General features: G+C 43.8%; 1 protein-coding gene across 3 annotated transcripts in view; it reads left to right on the top strand.

Annotated features, from left to right (window-relative positions):
• The window catches only part of Myocd (myocardin), a 98242-nt gene that overhangs the window by 29330 nt on the left and 49999 nt on the right, over positions 1-18913 (top strand). The window contains exons 2-4 of one of the 3 annotated variants that reach the window (XM_029483384.2): positions 7452-7517; positions 12400-12443; positions 17472-17527. Coding sequence is in view for 2 of the 3 variants with exons in the window: in XM_085829919.1 (XP_085686045.1) it covers positions 12193-12352; positions 17472-17527 (216 nt within the window). In the remaining variant the exon portion in view is untranslated. Of the gene's footprint in view, positions 1-7451; positions 7518-12138; positions 12353-12399; positions 12444-17471; positions 17528-18913 lie in introns of all 3 variants that reach the window. The other 2 variants (XM_085829919.1, XM_021176394.3) reach the window with 2 other exon arrangements.

An 18913-nucleotide genomic window follows, 5' to 3' on the forward strand; every position in this document is an offset into this window, starting at 1 on the left:
TTAGACTGCCATGGGCACAGGCAATCATAGCATGCAGAAAAAAGACACAGTCAATGGGAGGACTCATTGTGATGCCTGGAGGACTATAAGGAGAAACAGGAAGAGTCACGAGAGAGGTGTGCACAGGCAATGAAGGATTCATGACCCCAGAGGGTATTAGCAATCATCTGCGACCCAGCTGTGTCTCCCAAGACACCAAATGTGATCCTCACAATTCTAAGAATGGTTCAGGCCCCTGTGCCCAACCCCTTATCTGATACAAACAGGAGCATACCCATAGTAGAGGCTGGCCTTCTCTGGTACCTCAACTAGATGCCCTGTTAGCCCTGGCCAGACCCATCTTTATAGTAGAAGATCCTGAGCCCATGACTTTCTTTTGTTTCTTTGTTCCTTCTTCTCCTCTTCCTCTTTCTCCTCCTCCTACTCCTTTGTATTCCATGGGTTACTTCCTATGAGTTAAGATTCCTTTGTTTTCCAGGGTCAACATAGACTTTTCTCTCAATTCTATTATTTACAGGAATAAGTATAAGTACATGTTTAGCTCACCACCTGAAAACCGAAAGCATTTAGTACTTTTGCCACTTAAAACGAAGATGAGGTACAAGACTTAAGTCAGCTCACACTAGAGTTTAACTCCTAGAAGCAGCTCCTGGCTGGTGTTAAAGCTTTCACAAGTGAAGAAGGCACTGCAACTCAGTGAACACAGAAAAGTGTTGAGTAAACATCAGTTGTATGGTTTGCTAACCACACAATTAAATGTTTTGTGATAAATTAGAGAGTTACAGCCTCAATGAGCCTTCCCAGCTCCATGTGGTAGGTCACCATAAGGCCGGGTAAGGCTGTATCTGTGGCATTAGACTTCAGAGGAGACAGATTGGTAGAGATAGAATCAGTGTAGAGACTGTGAGTGGGTGGGTGGAGGAGCAATCAAACATGGGGAGGGGGAGGGGGGAGGGGGAGGGAGAGGAGGAGGAAGAGGAGAAGAAGGAAGAGGAGAAGAAGGAAGAGGAGAAGGAGGAGGAGGAGGACTGAAGTACACTGCACAAAGCAATCCTATGTAAATTGAGCCTTATGATAACTCCATAACATTGTGTTGACACTACCAGTAGACAGCATGCTGGTGATCACAGGAGGTGTGAGCTAGGTCTGAATTAGTGATTAGTAACATTTAAATCAAAAATCTGACAGAATTCATAAACCCATCAGCAGAACTATATTCTCTCTCTCTCCCTCTCCCTCTCCCTCTCCCTCTCCCTCTCCCTCTCCCTCTCCCTCTCCCTCTCTCTCTCTCTCTCTCTCTCTCTCTCTCTCTCTCTCTCTCTCTCTCTCACACACACACACACACACACACACACAACTTCGTAGTTTCAGAGCATTTACAGAACTTTCAAAACCAAACTCTTCGAGGAAAAATACTTCAAAATAAGGACAATACTTAGAGAAAGCAAAAGAAAAGGGTCGGGATAAAACGATCTTCTATTCAGGAAAACTGAACTTATCTCTCCAACTAGTGTGTTCAAGCCATGAGACTAGCAGCCACCTGTCTTATTCTGTGTGCTAACAGTAACCAGTACCTGCCACTCAGTAAGCAATCAAATACTGTTTTAATTGGTCAGTGCTTTCAGTCTTCATGAGTGGTTAAAAAATAAACCTGCAATTTTGCAAATGGAAATGAACTGTGTCAACTGTTACAATGTTGCATATTGTAACAGATGCAGCGAGTCAACTTTTACTCTGGGCTTTGTTTGAAAGCATCTTTTCTTTATTTACAATACACTTTTATCACTATTTTCTTCCTAGTCTCTCTTTCCTTGGGTTATCTATCCCTATTCCTTTTGGAATTCAACTGAAAGGTTTATGTTGCAGCCTATCCCAAGATGATACCCAAAGTCAGTGCCCTAGCCTTGACCACCGAACTTTCTCAAGCTCTGCAAGTGGCAGTAAGGTGCCTTGTTTATGATTTATACAAGGCTCAAGTTGTCTAAAACTCCAAAACTCAAATTGCCTAAAACTAAACCCATCACATTTTTTTTCAAATTTCTCTATCAATTCTATGATAGCGCTAATGCACATTCTCAGAATTCTTGGTTTTTCAGATTTCTGCATTGGTGCTTTTAAAGTCTGGAGGCCTTTGCTCTGTTTGGGAATCTGATGTGGTCCACATGGCCCATGCCCAAGGGAAAGGCTCCAGTTGCTTCTATCAAGGAACCCCCAAATCCCTACAGGATCTCACAGGACCTCACACTAACTGTCTTTAGACAGAGTAAACTATATTCTCTCCTTCTGCCCACCAACTATTGCTGCTTCCTTTTCTAGATTTTTCTCTTCTGTTTCTAGTCTGTTGTCTTCACTGAACTGAAACCCAGTCAGAATAGCTTAATGTTTAGAGAACTGAAACAGCCTTCGAACATGTTGATCTTAACAAGGAGCACTCAATGCTCTTCTTTGTTAGGTTAAAATCCATGATGTTAAAAGACAAAATATTCGAAACCCAGGGGCCCTACAAGAGCAGGAAGTGCTCTGATTTCCAGTTGCAGGAATGAGTAGAATGTAGAGGTTATCTGATGGATAACTTGGAAAATAATCTATTCATTTAAAATGTATTTACTATTTAACTTAATTGTGGGGTGTGTGTGTGTGTGTGTGTGTGTACCACATGCATGTAGAAGTCATAGGAGGACATCATATCTCCAGAAACTGGAGTTAGAGGTTGTGGGCCACCATATTGTTCTGAGATCCAAACCCAGAGGTCCTACCAGAGCAATAAGTGCTCTTAACTACAAAGCTCTCTCTCCAGCCCCTCAAATAATGTATTCTTATAGCAACATTTGAAAAAAGTCACCATCAAAATGCTATAGGCCTAGAGGTGTTTATCAGTATGCAGAGTGGGTAAAGTTTTGATAATCACTGTGATTTATTTAAAATATATTATTCAGAAATTTGGTGTCTATCAGTTTTGATAAGCTGTAGTTTTTAAGAAATTTGTCCATTTATTTAATTGCTAAAATTATTAGCACAAATCTTTAATGATAGTCTCTTATTATCTTCCTAATGTCTATGATATGTAGTTACATTGCAGTTTTTATTTTTAACATTATAGATCCATTTTACCTGGCTTCCTTTTCTTCACCAGTCTAGACAGAAGTTGGCTGATTTCATTAACCGGTTCTTGGGACCTGCTTTTAGCTTTGCTAGGTTTCTCTGCTATGTATGTGTTTTCTCTTTTAAAGATTTCTGCTTGTCTTGGTCATTGTTCTACTGCCTGGAAGAGAGGCCATGGCTGAGGAAACTCTTCTGTAAGAAAAGCGCTTAATTGTAGGGCTTGCTTACAGTTTCAGAGGATTAGTTAGATCATTGGTACCATAGCAAGGAGCCAGCAAGCAGACAGGGTGCTGAACAGTAGCTGGGAGCTTTACATCTTGATCCACAGGGAAACATGCAGGTGGGGTGGGTGGGAAGGAGAGAGGGAGAAAGACAGAGACAGTTATAGACACACACACAGAGAGAGAGAAAGAGAGAGAGAGAGAGAGAGAGAGAGAGAGAGAGAGAGAGAGAGGCAGAGAGAGAGAGAGAGGCAGAGAGGCAGAGACAGAGATGGAAACAGAGAAACAGTGACTGGGTGTGGTGTGGGCTTTTGAAAACCTCCAAGCCCACTCCCAGTGACTCACCTCCTTCAGTAAGGCAGTGCCTCCTATTCCTTCCCAAACAGTGCTAGCAACTGGGGACTGAGCATGCAAATATCTGAGCCCATGGGCCATTTTTATTCAAACCACTACACTCCTTTAATCTCTAATATTATTGTATTATTTGGGGCATCCTCCTTGTTCTATCCTTCTTAAGGTAGAATGGGTAGAATCATAGGTCCCTGACCTCCAGCCCTTCTTCTTTTCCCACATGAGCATATCAAGCTGAGTTTCTCCCCCCCCCAACACACACCCCCCCACCAGACCATGGGGGTTGCTGTTTTCCATAAATTATATCCTCTACTGATTGTTATTCAGATGAAAATACTTTTAATTTTCCTTGTGATCTTCCCCTCCCCCCTTTGGCCTGTGAATTATTTAAGTGTACAGTCAAATGTTTTCCTTTGTATCATATTGCTCCTGACTGCTAGTTAATTCCAGTCTGATCAGAGAGCACACACATTGAGTGAGCTTCAGAGGCTGGTGGGGCTTCTTGCCTAGGATGGCTCTGTGATGTACCACATGCACTTCCAAAGCGTGTCGTGCCGTTCTTGGGAGGAGCTCTGCAACTACATCAAGATGGAAGTCAGCTCAGATAAGCCCACATGCAGTGTTCAACCCCTCTGAGCTGTTGCGGAGTTTTTTAATTTTCATCTAGCATATTCAAATGCCGAGAGACAACACACTCATGTTGCTATGTTCTACTAATGACTGTCTTTTATAATCTTAAAATGCCATATTTAAAAATGTTTTGGTTACATTTCTTTATTTGTTTTGTATGCATGCAGAGAGGGAGGGGTGGGCCCTTTATTTGTCTTGTATGTGCGCGCGTGAAGGTCAGAAGACAATTTGCTGGAGTCTATTCTCTTCCTAGAACCTGCATGATCCATTGACCCTGTTGCTTCCAGCCTGTGTGGAGGTAGCATAGCATGACAGGAATGTGACAGGGGCTGGAGGTAGGAGGAAATCACATCTCAAATAACAGAAAGCAAGAAGAGACAGAAGGGACCAGAGGCCCAAGGTCACAACCCCAGCACCCTGACTTCCTCACTAGGCTCTACTTTCTAACTGCCTACCTCCTCCCAAGCACTCAGGCCACAGACCTGACCTTGGCCCTAGGTCCTTTGTGGGAAGCTCAAGACCCAAAGGAGAACAGAGATTTCCTGCTACAGTGGGTCTACATGGCATCCATGTGCCTCTGGAACCCCACCAGGCAGTGCAGTCTTTCTCTCCTGTCCTGTGTTTTTCAAATGAATAAGAAAGGGGGTAAGTCTGAAACGTTTATCTGGATCACCAGCGCTTTGATATTGTTACTCCTGAATATCTAGGTTTCTTTCCAGCATTAATTTCCATATTCAATTCTTGAAGTGGCTTGAGCTAGTAGCTGATGACAGCTGATGACGTCATTTTCCTTTCTTGGAAATCACTCACTCCACTCCTCTTCCTGCAGGGTGCTTTCTGCTCAGGCTGAGAGCTTCTGGATTTTGTTTTGATCTTCCATCTTCCTGGGGTTCTGATGAGAAGCCTGTGGCTATTCAAGTCGACATTGCCTCCCTAGCTGAGCTGCTCCTCCTTCCTCTCTTCTTCTGCTCATCCTTGGGCACTCTTAATTCCCCAGTCTCAGCTGTTTGGGCTCGCCCCTGAGGATCTGCTCACTTGACCCCACCTGCTTTCCTCCAGTTGGCTGTGCCTCCAAGCTTACTGGGCCCTTGGGTATTTGCTGACCTTTGTTTCTTTGTATGTTGTAGATTGTTGCTCATATTATCCATCCTTTCTCTTATTTCAACATTGCTTCTTTACCTTTATTGAACATGGTTGAAAAAAATCACCCCTTTAAAAGCCTTGTCTGGGAATCCCAACACGAGGATCATCCCCAGATCACCATCTGGGTTTATTTTATGTTGCCTTTTCCACTTAGCATCAGTTAAAATGCCTTGTTTCTTTGTGTATAGAGGAAGCTTAAATGGTTCTCCAAGGACAAGCCATATACTATGTAACCCTGAAGTCTGTCACAATCCTCTGGAAATGCAGTTTTTTTCTGCATTTATTGTAGCAGACAATTAATCCACAGAGAGGCAAGAAGCTGACTCTTGCCCATGTGTGGAGAGTCTGTTCCACTAAAGTCATAGGAATCAGTGGGAAACGGAGGGGGAATGGATGGGAGACGCTCAGGAGCTAGGGCTCCACCACCACCCTCGCTCTTACTGTTCTCTTGCTTAATTTCCCCATCTCCCACTGGCCATCAGCAGCACTTAGCAGGCCACTGCCCCTCATGCCTCTGACCAGAAGTCTGCACTTTGATTTGATTCTGGAGTTTGTTGTCTGTAATTGTCATTTTCTCATGATGGCCACCTTCAAGCCTAAGCCTCCAGAGTAGGAACCTAAAGTCAAGTTGTTTCTCCAAGCTCTGGTACCCTCTGTAATATGCTTAATATTTGCTATTTTTCAGGGTGTGTGTGTGTGTGCATGTGTGCACATGTGTGTGTACATGTCTGTGTGGCATGAGTATACATGTATTATGATGTGTGTGTGCATGTGTATGTGTTTGGTATGTGTGTGTGTGTGTGTGCATTGTGTTATGTGTGTATGGTGTGTGTATGTCTATGTGTGTGCAACATGTATGTACATGTGTGTGTGTGGTATGCGTATGCATGCATGTGTGATGATGATGTGTGTATATGGTGTGTGTGATGTGTGTGAATGCATATATGGTGTATGTGTGTGTATGTGTATGGTGTGTGTATGTGTGCCTTTTAAATTATTGAGTAATTTTTTATTACTGTTTTAATTGTTTGCATGTTTACTATTGACTTAACTTCTGAATGTTCAACCCAAAACACATCCTTCCTCTCTGTAGGGTATATGTCAGGTATTTGTCACAGTGATGGGAATTTATTCCCAACAACTTAAGCCAAGGACCATAATGGAAAACCAGAATCTTCCTGAGAGAATAGACTATTCATGATGGGAAAGCTGAAATTCCGAAGGCAGAGTTTGTGTGGGGGACAGAGTGGAGGAAATTGTAAATTATCTACTCACACTTTAACAACCCCGTACTACTCAGTGGTGACAGTTGCAAGTATGTGTTTTATGCATAATCTTTGTGTTATGAATATCTAATGCATGGGCATAATATAAGGCTTGGGTAGGTTGTAGTGTTTTTTCCTAAGAGAAGCACAATTGCAATAGCCTTTAAATTTCCATAAGAATTCCAGATTCTCCTAGTGTTAGCATCTAATGGTGGCATTGCTGACAAGCACTCTGCTAAGCTGTATGCATACGTTTATTTTACCAGGCTTTATAGCAACTTGGACAGGTAGGTGTGACTCCTGTAACAAATGGGAAATCTGTAGATACAGGAGATTATGCGTCATGCCCAGGTGCACATCCATTAAGGGGTAGAGATGTGATCTGGGTCCTAACGGGTCTTCACAGCTGATGTTTTCTTTGCTTTGTCTCCCCCTTTTCCATCGTGGGCTTCCACCCAGATAGCATAGAGAGCATAAAGTGCAGTAGAGAGAGGGAAATACCGTGCTGGGGAAATAACAGTCTCTTCAAAGGAGCCCGGGATTCCAGCTTCTGTAGATTCATAGCACCAACAGCATCCTGCTCCTCTCACGCCTCTCTTTGACTGGCACAGATATGAAGTGTACTTCACAATAACCTTCAAAGCTATGTGTTAAACCAGAAGGGCTAGGAAGGTGTGATGAAAACACGTGACCGTATTCCTTCGTGCCCAACTCACAGGCTTGTGCTTCCTTTTCCAAGTCTTACAGTTACGGCTTCAACAGAGAAGGACCCAGGAGCAGCTGGCTAACCAAGGCTTAACACCACGTGAGTACCCGCAGCTCTTCCTCATTTGGTCAGCATTGTGATAGCCAGGAGATAGGAAATGACTACAGATCAATACGCTTAAGTCAGCGCATCTCTCACCCAAGACCCCTCAGAATCTGTTTTTGCCAAAATGTAGACAGTGAATGTTTTGCCCAACTGTCTTTATCTACACAGAGGTTATTCCTAAGATTCCAATATGGTAGATTTACTCTCAGGATAAATTCAGTTTCTGTTGGGCTTCCCTGGCTCTTCTACTTTTGAAATTGGTTCTTCTAGAAGTACCAAGTGCCCTCTCACTCTCTCTCTCTCTCTCTCTCTCTCTCTCTCTCTCTCTCTCTCTCTCCCCTCCCTCTCTCTCTCTCTCTGTGTGTGTGTGTGTGTGTGTGCATGTATTCATCTTTTTTATTTGGGTTCAGCTATTTAAGTCCACCATTATTTGAATATTGTCAACTATTTCCTTTATAGAAGATTCAGTGTAATACTGTTCTAGCATAAGCAGTATATTGAACTACTTCCCCCCCAAAAAAGTGAGTCAAAAGGGGATTATCATTGGTTTTAGGAGATAATTTGAAATTTCTAAAAACTAACACTAAATCTTGGTTATCTAGGAAAGTATATGGAAGGGTACCCTGGCCCCATTAAATTCAAATTCAAATTCTTCTAGGTCCTATTAACTCTCCAAATAAAATTAAAAATCAATATTCATAATGATACCTGCAGAAATTTGGATTGTGGCACAATACTGTCCCACCATGCTTCGGAGTTGAACACATGGGCATCCCGGTTTTATTGTTGACAGACAGCGATTACCACAGATAAATACTAAAGCCTGGAACTGAGAATCTTTAAGCCTTTTGCATCTGCAATTTGAAAGTAGCCTTCTTAATAGCTAAGCCTGCCAATGGCGAACAGCAGGGAGCTTTGGAGCAAAGCTTTTTAGGGTTTTTCCTGCGCACCGAAGGGACAGATGGCCCTGTAGTCTCAATACTGTTTCTGCAACACTGCTCTGCGGGTGACGAAGGCAGCAAATTCATGCCAGGTTTTTTTAGCCTGGTCAGCCCCCCTGAAGTGAGAAAGATGAAAGACAGGGATCTGAGACTGGTCATGGCAGAGAAGTCCAAACTCTCAAAGATCATAGCCTGCATCCTCAGCACTGTCCCCCTTCCCTCCATTTTGCAAGGGCAGATGGAACACGTACACACCTGAACCTTTTAGTCCATTTGAGGTCTCACCACTGACTTAAAAGAAAATCACTGCACATGCCTGAATGCTGAGCCTGGATTTCACAGCTGGCATTTGGATGAAAATACTTTGGGGGTCTGTGGCGTTATATCACAGAATAAGTGAACAGTTACAGGCAAAGACAGAGATGACCCCTGAGATGTAGTGTAAGCCACACCTCTCATGTCGGGTACATAAGTCAAGCATCTCTTCCTGAGGAGGCACAAAACGGAGATGTGATGTTTTCTTCTTAGAAGTTTCCGGCTGAAATAGTGTAGGTATCAACAAAATACTTTTAAAATGTTTGCAGAGAATTTGTGACTAGTCCATTGCATCATCGAGACAATTTCAGGGCAGCTGGGAAGCCCTACAAAGCATGAAACATTGAGTTTGAATCTCAGCCAAATGATAAAAGGTTTATAGTTTGTAGCTACCTCCTCCCAATAAGAGTTTCTAAGGACAGAGCTCCTGATGTAGGAAAGTGTGCAGGTGTCTGGCACACACTGAAGACCCTGTGTGGATGGACCTGTTCCTCTTAGCTTTCCCCAGAAAAAGCCAGATCTCTTCCCCTGATGGTGGGCTCAGACTCAGAATAGGACACTGAGGTACCATGCAGTGCACCAAGGGCACAGCCTAAAGGAAAATGATGGCGAGAAGAGAGGATTCACGAGGCTTGGAGTCTCCGGAATTCAGTCTAATTTAATGTACTGTGTTATTAACTGTGTACAGAGTCCAGGGCCAGGCACAGGGAAGCACACAATATGAGCAAGATGGTCCTTGGAGAGATACAGAATGCTAGGGAAAGGGTGGCAGTAACTGATTCAGTGGGGTCCTACGGTCTGCCACAAGTAGAATTTATTCTATTGTTTTAGGTTTTTGTTTGTTTGTTTGTTTTTAAGAAAGAAGATTGGAAGGGGAGAAAATGGAAAGACAAAAAGCTAACAGTCCTCAAAGATCTGCTAATACTGTGATTTTTTTCCTAAGGTTTTTCAATTTTAAGAAAATCATATACATATTTGCTAGCCAAGACAGTGTTGATGGTTTGTACCCACTTCCTGGGCCTCTCCTCGTCTCTCTCAGAAGCCTCTAGGACTCTTCAGTAGGGCAGTTTTCTTCAGCAGAGGTTTAAAGTACTCATAGTGGTCAAATTCTTATTTCTAGTCAACACTCATAAAGATGAAGTCAAAGGCCTAAAAGAGTTTCCAGATATCCCAGGGCTAATCCAATGTGTCCCAGGTCCCTCTTATCTTAACTTGCAAGACTTTTAGTATATATAAAATTAGATTATTTGTAAAACCTCACCTTGTCTGTGATGCAAAATAACTTTAACTCTCTCTGAAAGCTTTACAACTTACTATAAATTGTCTACACACATAACAAATGGCCAAGTTAGTGGGGTGTTCTAAATTGTCACATACAAGGTTAAGGGGAGCACCTGCCATGCTTTGGCAGAATGTCTTCTGGGGTTTTGGTTGGTTGGTTGGAATTGTTGTTGTTTGTTTGTTTGTTGTTGATGTTGTTTTGTTGTTTTGTTTGTTTGGTTGGTTGGTTGGTTGGTTGCTTTTGTTTGTTTGGTTTTTGTTTTTACATTTGGTAGTCTCCGGAGTCTGGCCACTACAGAAATGCCCAACCCTTTCTTAATATGGCAGAGTCGAGGTCAGAACCTGTGATGTCCGGTGCCTGCACATACTAGGCCCCCACACAAACCCTTTTCCTCACATGTCTAAGAGAAATCACTTTACATTTGTAAGAACTTAAGTCATTGTGTCCAAAATATTCAAGTAGAAAGCTGAAGTATAGCTCATGACATAGCAGCCACTTCTCACACACACACAAAAAAAGACCCCGGCCCCTGTCCCAAGTACTGTGAAGACTCTCTGGGAAAAGTTAAGGATGATTCATGGTCCCAATGAGATATGTTGCTGTGAGACCAACTATGAATGACAAACTCCACCACCTAGCCTCTGTCTCTGTCAGATCCCACTTTTTCTCAAAGTGATGATTAAACTCTACGGTTTCTCCTCTCTGACCCCAATGAGCTGAGATGTACCTTCCAGTTTTTGAGCCCACCTAGCCCAACAGGACTCAATGCCCTTCCTCCTTTTCATGGCCATGCACTGGGCAGTCAGGCTTTGAGGTCACTGCTGAGTAACAAACAATCCACACCAATAGCAACAACATGGGTTTTTTTGGTTTTTTGGTTTTTTGGGGTTTTTTTTGTTTGTTTTTTGGTTTGTTTGTTTTCCAATCCCTCAAGTCACTTTAAAAGGCATCCACTTTGTCCCTGTTTGTATGAGTTTAGGTTTCTCGCTCTTCTGGTGCATTGAGTGAAATTAAACATACCAACTTTTGAATAAAAGTGAAGGCAGATGTCTTCTTAGGCTGATATAGACCCTTAGAAGAACTTAAGTAATGAGAAAGGTGTTCTTTGGCTCCGACTGGGAGGCTGAGCCACACCCTAAGTTGGCTTTCAGAGTGAGTTGTGAAGCGCATACTTTCCAACAGCCATGAACTCAAAGCTTTATTATTTAGACTTATCTCACAATGAACTGCCTGATTCTCCATGGAAGCTTAGGTTTGGAAAGATGTCTTCACTGGCCTGATGCTCAAGAGCAGGGTCCCTATTTCCTTGGAAACATCAAAGGAGAGTGGTACTCATCGTTTTCACATCCATTTCCTCCCGATACTTCTCACCCTGAGCATCACTCGCCCATGGCTGATACTCTTGTATTTTTAAACATTTTATTATTCCTTTGGTGGTTGCATCAAGAGTTTTGTTTGTAATCACTTTCCCTCTTCCAACTCTTCCCAGAAACACCCCAGCTTCCCTAGCCAACTTCTTGTTGTTTCATTTAAACCCATAAAGACCAATTTGTGATGTTCACACATTCTTGGATGGGTAGGCTTCCAGCGGAGCATTTCTGACTTACCAAGGGGCTACAGTCTTAGAGAAAACCATCTCCCCGTCTCCTATCAGCTGGCAGTTGTCAATCATTTCAGTGCTAGATATGGAATTTCATGCTCTACTCCCATCTCTGTGCTAGGATTTGGTCTGGCTTGGGTTTGCTCCAGTCTGATTCAATGGCTTCAGTGGCTCCATCTCATTCTGACCCCTTCCAAATCCCTCGGATAAAAGATTCTCAGCCTTCAGAATTAGATACATTAAAATGTCCCTAGATCTATGAGTATCTATTAGGAGTAAGGCTATAGGTAGGGCATACGCATGGGAATCAGGCACAGTTTCTGAGTCAATGGACTTGCAGTCTATAGGGAGCTCCAAACAGCCCTCATTCAACTGTTTCTATTGATAACATGGGGAAACTGTAGAACCCAGAATGAGTGTGAGTACCTGGGGATTTGAAGGAGGAACCTGAATGTTCCCTCTTTCTCTGTTACTAAGGAGCATCTATTGGGAGCAAGCTCAGCGAGTACAGAATACAGCTGTCTTCCTGGAATGGAAGAGAAGAGGAAAGGAACTGGAATGGGTTTTAGAGGACCTGGGGACCAAAGAGTTCATTCTGTGTCCACAGTTTCAGATAAAGCCATCTCTGCCTTGAGTGGGGTTTCTGGGCAGCTTAAGTCCAGTGATCTGATCAATGTAAATGAATTTCAAGGTACAAGGAGCTGTCTATGAATGGTGCTGCCTTTATTTGTTTTGCAGACTAATCCAAGCTACATCAGCCACATACTTACTGCAAAGCCTTGGTAAACCCCTGAACTCTGTGGCACTCCTGAATAGCCAGAAGAATGATGGGCCCTCCCCACACCCACTCCCCTTGCAGATTCACCATAGTTTTGAGACATCCACTGGATAGAGTCTCTGCCTTTTCTCAGTGCATCAGCTGACTTGGCTTCTCCCTCCACACCACCTACCACACACTACTGGCTGCCTGAGCAGAACACGGCACAAGGGGATTAATCTGTCTGCCTCTTCCTTTCTCCCTAACATCTCTCTACCCTCCCAGAACTAGGGAAAGGTACCCTGAACTCTCATGCCAAGCTGGACCAATTCTGACTTCTCTTTTGTCTTTTACCTCTCCTTCAATTTTCCAGTTGCCTGTTTCTTAAAAAGTAGAAAACCAGTCTACTTAGAGACTGACTTTGAATTTGTTTTTATATCCAGTAGGGAAGAAATTCCAAAGTATTTCATGTTGGGTCAGACTCTATACATGTATAAGCCAGATATTAAATGCCCCCAGCTACACTGAGCAAAGATAGTTTTCAAACACTTAAGACTAAAATTTGGGCACAGAATAAGCAATTTATTACCAAGTGTCCCCCCCCCAAGAGAGATATAGAAATAGAGATAGAGAGATAGATAGAGATGGCAGATAGTTAGTTGATAGAAAAATAATTTCCAAGTTATCATCCACATGTAGCCTGTGACCTGATTGCTCAGGGGAGCATCCTCAAGGTCCTTTCAAAGCAAAGCAGAGTGAGCAAACACTTTGAAGTCCATTTTGTAAGTGGGAAGCCAAAGGTGCAAAAAAAAATCTACTGGATTAGTCCAAGGTTAAACTAACGAGGAGACGCTTCAGTTAAATAGTTCCTAAATTCTCAGGTGCCCAGGATACCTTTAATCATACAGCATTGTGAGTCTCATGTTTGAAATAACTGTCTCTTCCCCAAGGAGAACTCTCCAGTAAAGGGCTGGAGATTGGTTCAGCAGCTAAGAGGCACTGGGCTACTCTTCCAGAGGACCTAGGTTCAATTCCCAGCACCCATATGATAGTGCACAATCCTCTGTAACTCCAGTTCCAGGGAATCTAATGCCCTTTTCTGGCCTCTACAAGCACCAGGCATACACATGGTGCACAGGCATATATCCAGGCAAAACATCCATACACATAAAATTTAAAAACCCTAATAAATATTATTAATTCATATCTCTAATTTCAAGTAATAAATGAGCAAATGCTTTTTCACAGGAGCTAGCATTTTTATACATTGCTATGACTCCAGGCAGCAATGACCTGAGAGGCGGTGTTATTCACCTGAGCATCCTTTCTAGGGGTGGACTCTGCCTCTTCCTTCATTTTTTTTTTTAACAGTACTGAAAATCAGCCCCTGACAATCCCCATCCAGCGCTTCTCTTCAGAGCTCACTGCTTCGTTGAGACCTTCCATAGGAGGTTGTACTGGCCTTACAAGCTTCACCGATGTTCTTAAACCTGGGCATCCACACCATGTGGGGGATTTGTTCAAATCCATGTTTCTATGCTTCACCCCTAGAATTGTACAGGCTGTGGTTCAGAGGTAGGAGGGCTGGAACGTTTCTAACAGTCTCCCAAATGATGCTGGTAATTGCTAGTCCCAGGGCCTGCACATAGAACTGAGGCGCAACCCAATGTAGCCCTTGGCATCATCTGCCTCTTTCTCTATTCAGTGGAGTAATATAAAGTACTAGGAGTTTTCCTTGGGCCTGGTTTTGAGAAATTCCCTAGAGGAGAGTTAGCCACTTGCCTACTGGACTGTCAATCAACACCAGAGCCCCGCCCTGTGCAAAACAGCCCTCCTCAGTCTGGAAATGAGTTCTCAGAATCCCGGGCCTCTTTTTTCTTCATTGCATCTCTTTGGAGGCCTGAAGTCAGAGTGGAACAGAAAGACTGCAGGAGGCCTGTTCTTATCTAGGCGAATGTTTATCCACACAGCTGACCCAAATTAGCTGGAGCTGTAGGGACAGAAATAGGAATGGCCTGCGACTAAGGCTGAGGCGAGAACGTGAATTCCCCTGCGAGGAGCGATTAATCTTCCTCCAGGGGGAACAAGTCAGATGTGTGGCTGACTGGATTTATAGTCGAATTCTAATTTGAAATCACATGGACTTATTTTTTTAATTTAGAAACCCAAATTCCTTTTCCATCTTAAATGTCAGTGTCCTTTAAATACGAAATTTTGCCATTTGATACTCCCTGGGCTGGCAGGAGAAGTGGTCCTTTGTGTATTTAAAAAAAAAAAATCAACCGAGGGAGGCATTATGGCTTTTGGAGGCCTGCAGGGGAAATGGCTAGAGCCCACATTCTCTGGAGTCACAAAGAAGGCGAACCCCGACCCCAGAGCCACCGCAGGGGAGCTTTCCACAATGTGACCTCAAGCCGGTGCCCCATAGCACACCCACCCCCCATGGCAAACTCAGAGGAGAGCATCTATTGATGGGGGCAGCATGCAGACCTCTTTGTATTCTTCCCAGGACCTCAAGCATAGCTTTCTACCCTATGGTAGAAGGCTCCGGAAAATTTTCCCAGTTCCAAACATCAGAGAACTAAACTGTGTCAGTCACTCCACCAGAGAGGTAGCAACACGTGTTGCTTTGTAAAGCCAAACCAGGAAATGGCAGTGCTTTTCAAGGAAGTGACAATCTCTCCAAGTGAGACCTGAAGAATCTCAAGGATGCAGAGTCAGGAAATTCCCTCTCAGGTCTCAAACCCAATTAGAACCAACTGAGCAGACCAGCAAGAAGGCACAGTGACTACAGGCATTTTCTTCACAAATCTGACAACATGGGTCTAATGCCCAGAGCTCACACAATGGTGGAGAGAGACAGCTGACCCCACAATGTTGCCTTCTGACTTCCACACTTGTGCCTCAGGATACGTGCCTCCACGGGCATGGAATACATACAAATGCACACACGATAGTAACAAAATGAATTTAAAAAACAAAACAAAACACATTTTGCTTAGAATGTGGGTGATATCAGAAGGCTGCCATGCTGTGCCCTTTAGGGAACCCCTCCAGGAAAAACAACTTATTGTTCCTGATTATTTAGTGAAGATGATTTCAGAATCAGTTCCTTTACTGCCGATGAAAGTCACTTAGCCATGTCTAACATGGCATGCTTAACTCCATGAACACCAGTTGAGAGGACAGAGGTAAAGGCCTATGGGTGCAGAGCTTACCCATTACAGGGACCTAAGTAGACCTTGTGACCTGGCAGCCTGGTGGGGGAGAACCTCTCCAGACATGGCCAGCGTAAATGTCCAGGGATCAAATGTGAGAAAAGGCAAGACTCCCTCGCAAAGGTACCTAGATTCCTGTCAAAGAAAATGCATCAACCACAGCAGTGATACACATTTGTTTCTCAGAATCACTTGGCTGGGAAAAGGTGAGGAAGAGATGGGTGCCTACAATAAAGTATGGCAAGGAGGCCCACTTACAACTGAAACTGACAAACAGAAGCTAGATAGTCAATGTCCAGGCCACGGTGGAATGCTATAGTCAGCTAAGTTTTCATTCCCTTTCCACTGAGAAAAAGCCTCTAGCTCCAAATCAAAGTGAGAAGAAATAATATCAACAAAATTGGGTACAAAGCAGCCACCAGGGACAATTTGGGCATGACTTTTTACCAGCATTGTTAATGTGGGAGTGAGGCAGAGAGGTTGATAGAGCGTGCTTCGTTAACATAGAACGTACTGTAACCAAGCACCACGATGGTACCTACCAGGTCATGTCAGCTTGACCTCCACCAGGTCGCAGAGGAGCTGGGCTTCATTTCATGCAGTCTTCAGGGCTGAATGTGCAGTTATGGGTACAGACACCCGTGCACACATGCATGCACGTGCACACACACACACATACACAGTCATGCGCGCACACACACACACACACACACACACACACACACACACACTGACCTTGCCAGGAAACTAATTCAAGATTTTGAAGACAGCTTTCTTGCCTGTGGTGTAAGAGTAGACACTTGCTAGAGTATTTGTAGAATCTGGCTATTATCATAAACATATCCAGACTTACAATTGATGTTAAAAGAAAAAAAAAAAACCCAATGCAATTCTGTTCAACCTCTTCACTTGCAATGAAACCTGATTGTCCATGGCTCCCAACTGAGATGGTTCCCCTGGAAGCCAACATAAAATGCAGGCTCGTGTGGAAGAATGTTCTGCACTTTTGCTACACTGGGTTTATGGGAACATAGTGAAGAGGGGCTTCAAGGAAAGATGGGAGGGCACAGAGGAAGGAGTAGACATGCTAACCAGCGCAGGCTGTCAGTTCTGTGCTGCTCTTTGCTGCTAGGCATGATTGTCAGGGAGGCCTGTGTCCACGGACAGAGAATAGTTGGGACACCATGCCTGGAAAAAGACAAGGGAATCAGAAGACCTAGGACCTAACTCTGTGCCCCTGGAGAAGTCAATCCATTTTTGTGCACCTGGGTTTCCACACTTCGTTTAGGGTTGGGATTAGAGTTCACGGTTTCCATGGAACCTTCCAGTCCTCCTATCTGAATCTCTGCATCTCACTCAATACCCTCCTTGGACTAGCTGCTCCTGGTCAACTACACCCTATATCAAAAGTACAGTCTCTGCCTCCAGTGTGCCCCATGCACCCCAGACTACAACCATCCACCAAGCTTTTAGAACTAAGGGTACAGTAAAGTCAACGAGGATGTGAGTTACCTCACTTCCTGTCCCCTGTAAGCTAGTGGTAGAGTATCCTCCACCCGGGTTCCTCAGAACTTGGCATGGCCTGCCTACACCACTTCTCCTGTCGCAACGCCTGCCTCTGCTGCTCCTCCTGGATTAGGCTTGAGTTCTGCCTTCCTCTGTCTCTTGTGGCTTCTCGGCAGCTGTGACCTCCAGGCCTTTCCTCTTTGTTGCTTGTGGCCTGATGGGGGCCCTCACGTCCAGACTGTGCATAGCTCAGCAAGCACACAGCCACCCTGCAATACTGACCGTGCCTTCAGCCAGCCTCTGCTCACCTCTTTATCTTTCTGTTGCAGCACTGAAAGGTCCAACTGAATTCCATGACCCGAGAAAACAATTGGATAGTGCCAAGGTAAGTTTTGCAAACTGCCTTTTCTGAAAGCAGGCGACAGGCTGTTGGTATGAACACTAAAACTTAGGCTTCAGTGTGTACAACGAGCTCCAAATGGCCACATTCCTGTCCTCACACCAATATGGACTCTCATTCCCATGACGCCTGTGAAAATGACATCTAACACGTGAGCTTTCATGAAGACTGACAGTTGTCACCTTAAGAAAAAAAAAACAGTTTTTTTTAACCATTTATATCAGAGAACAATCACCAAAGATATAAGGTTGAGGTTACTTTTCCAGTTCTGCCTTCCAGCTCCATGCTCTCAGATATAAGACTCAGATTCAAAATATATTTACAAATACATATTGGCCATATAGCTAGGCTCTTCTCTGACTAGAATCATAACTTAGGGTAATCCACTTATTTTAACCTACATTCTGCCACATGACTGGTTACCTGTGCTCAGGTACCACTTGGCTACCTATCTCCTTACATCTTCCCGTTACATCTTCTTGGGTGCATCTTCCCACATCTGGCTCCATCCCAGAATACTTTCTCTCCCAGGATGTCCTACCATCTATTTCCTGCTTAAGCCATAGGCCATAGACTTTTTAATTGACAGATGATACATCCATACGATACACAAGCTATTCTCTCTGCAATACACTAGAGGTCAAAACATCCTTAAGAAGAGAAGGAAAGGCAGTCTTCTCACTATTTTTCAGTATAGTCCTTCTTAGCAGAAGTCAGGTTTTCATAAGTGTGTGCCATAGGAAGCTGAAGGCTGGGGGTGGGGTTTATTTGGGCAACACAAAGGATTGATGTTCATTAATTTTCTCATTTAGGCAACAGGTTGTTTTGTTGTTGGTTTTTTTATTTTGTTTTTTGTTTGTTTGTTTGTTTGTTTTTTCACGTCAAGGGCAAGTTGACAGACTCATTAGGCACCTTTATAATAAATAGGTTTCTATACCTGATGTTCTCAGCGATAGAAACATGATGTAGCAGCCGTCTGCACCTCCAGAGAGATGGGGAAAGACATCTTGCCTGTTAGTTGCAGCTGTGTAGCCTGGCTGTGGAGAGATGGGAAGAGCAAGATTTTGCAGTTCTTCCAGGTTGCTTGTGAGTGGCTGTGGTGCCTAGCGCTGCAGAGTACTGAACAACAGACAGACTCCTCAGTACTAGGAGAGCATGAATAGGGAGAGGGAAGAACCTGGACTTAGGAATTCACAGCCTCTCATCCCTTTTAGACAGCTCCTCTGTGACAATGTGATGTGGCAAACCATCCCTCCCCAGGTTCCTTCCAAAGCCTGAATTTGCAGGTTTAACACTTGGCCACATCAGAGGGAACAGGCAAGGGCTGTGTGAATTCAGATCGGAGAGCGTGTTTATAATATTTCATCTCTG

This window comes from Mus caroli, unplaced genomic scaffold (assembly GCF_978045245.1).
Source record: "Mus caroli unplaced genomic scaffold, Mus_caroli_1 scaffold_13, whole genome shotgun sequence".
In the NCBI taxonomy this organism is placed as follows: Eukaryota; Metazoa; Chordata; class Mammalia; order Rodentia; family Muridae; genus Mus; species Mus caroli.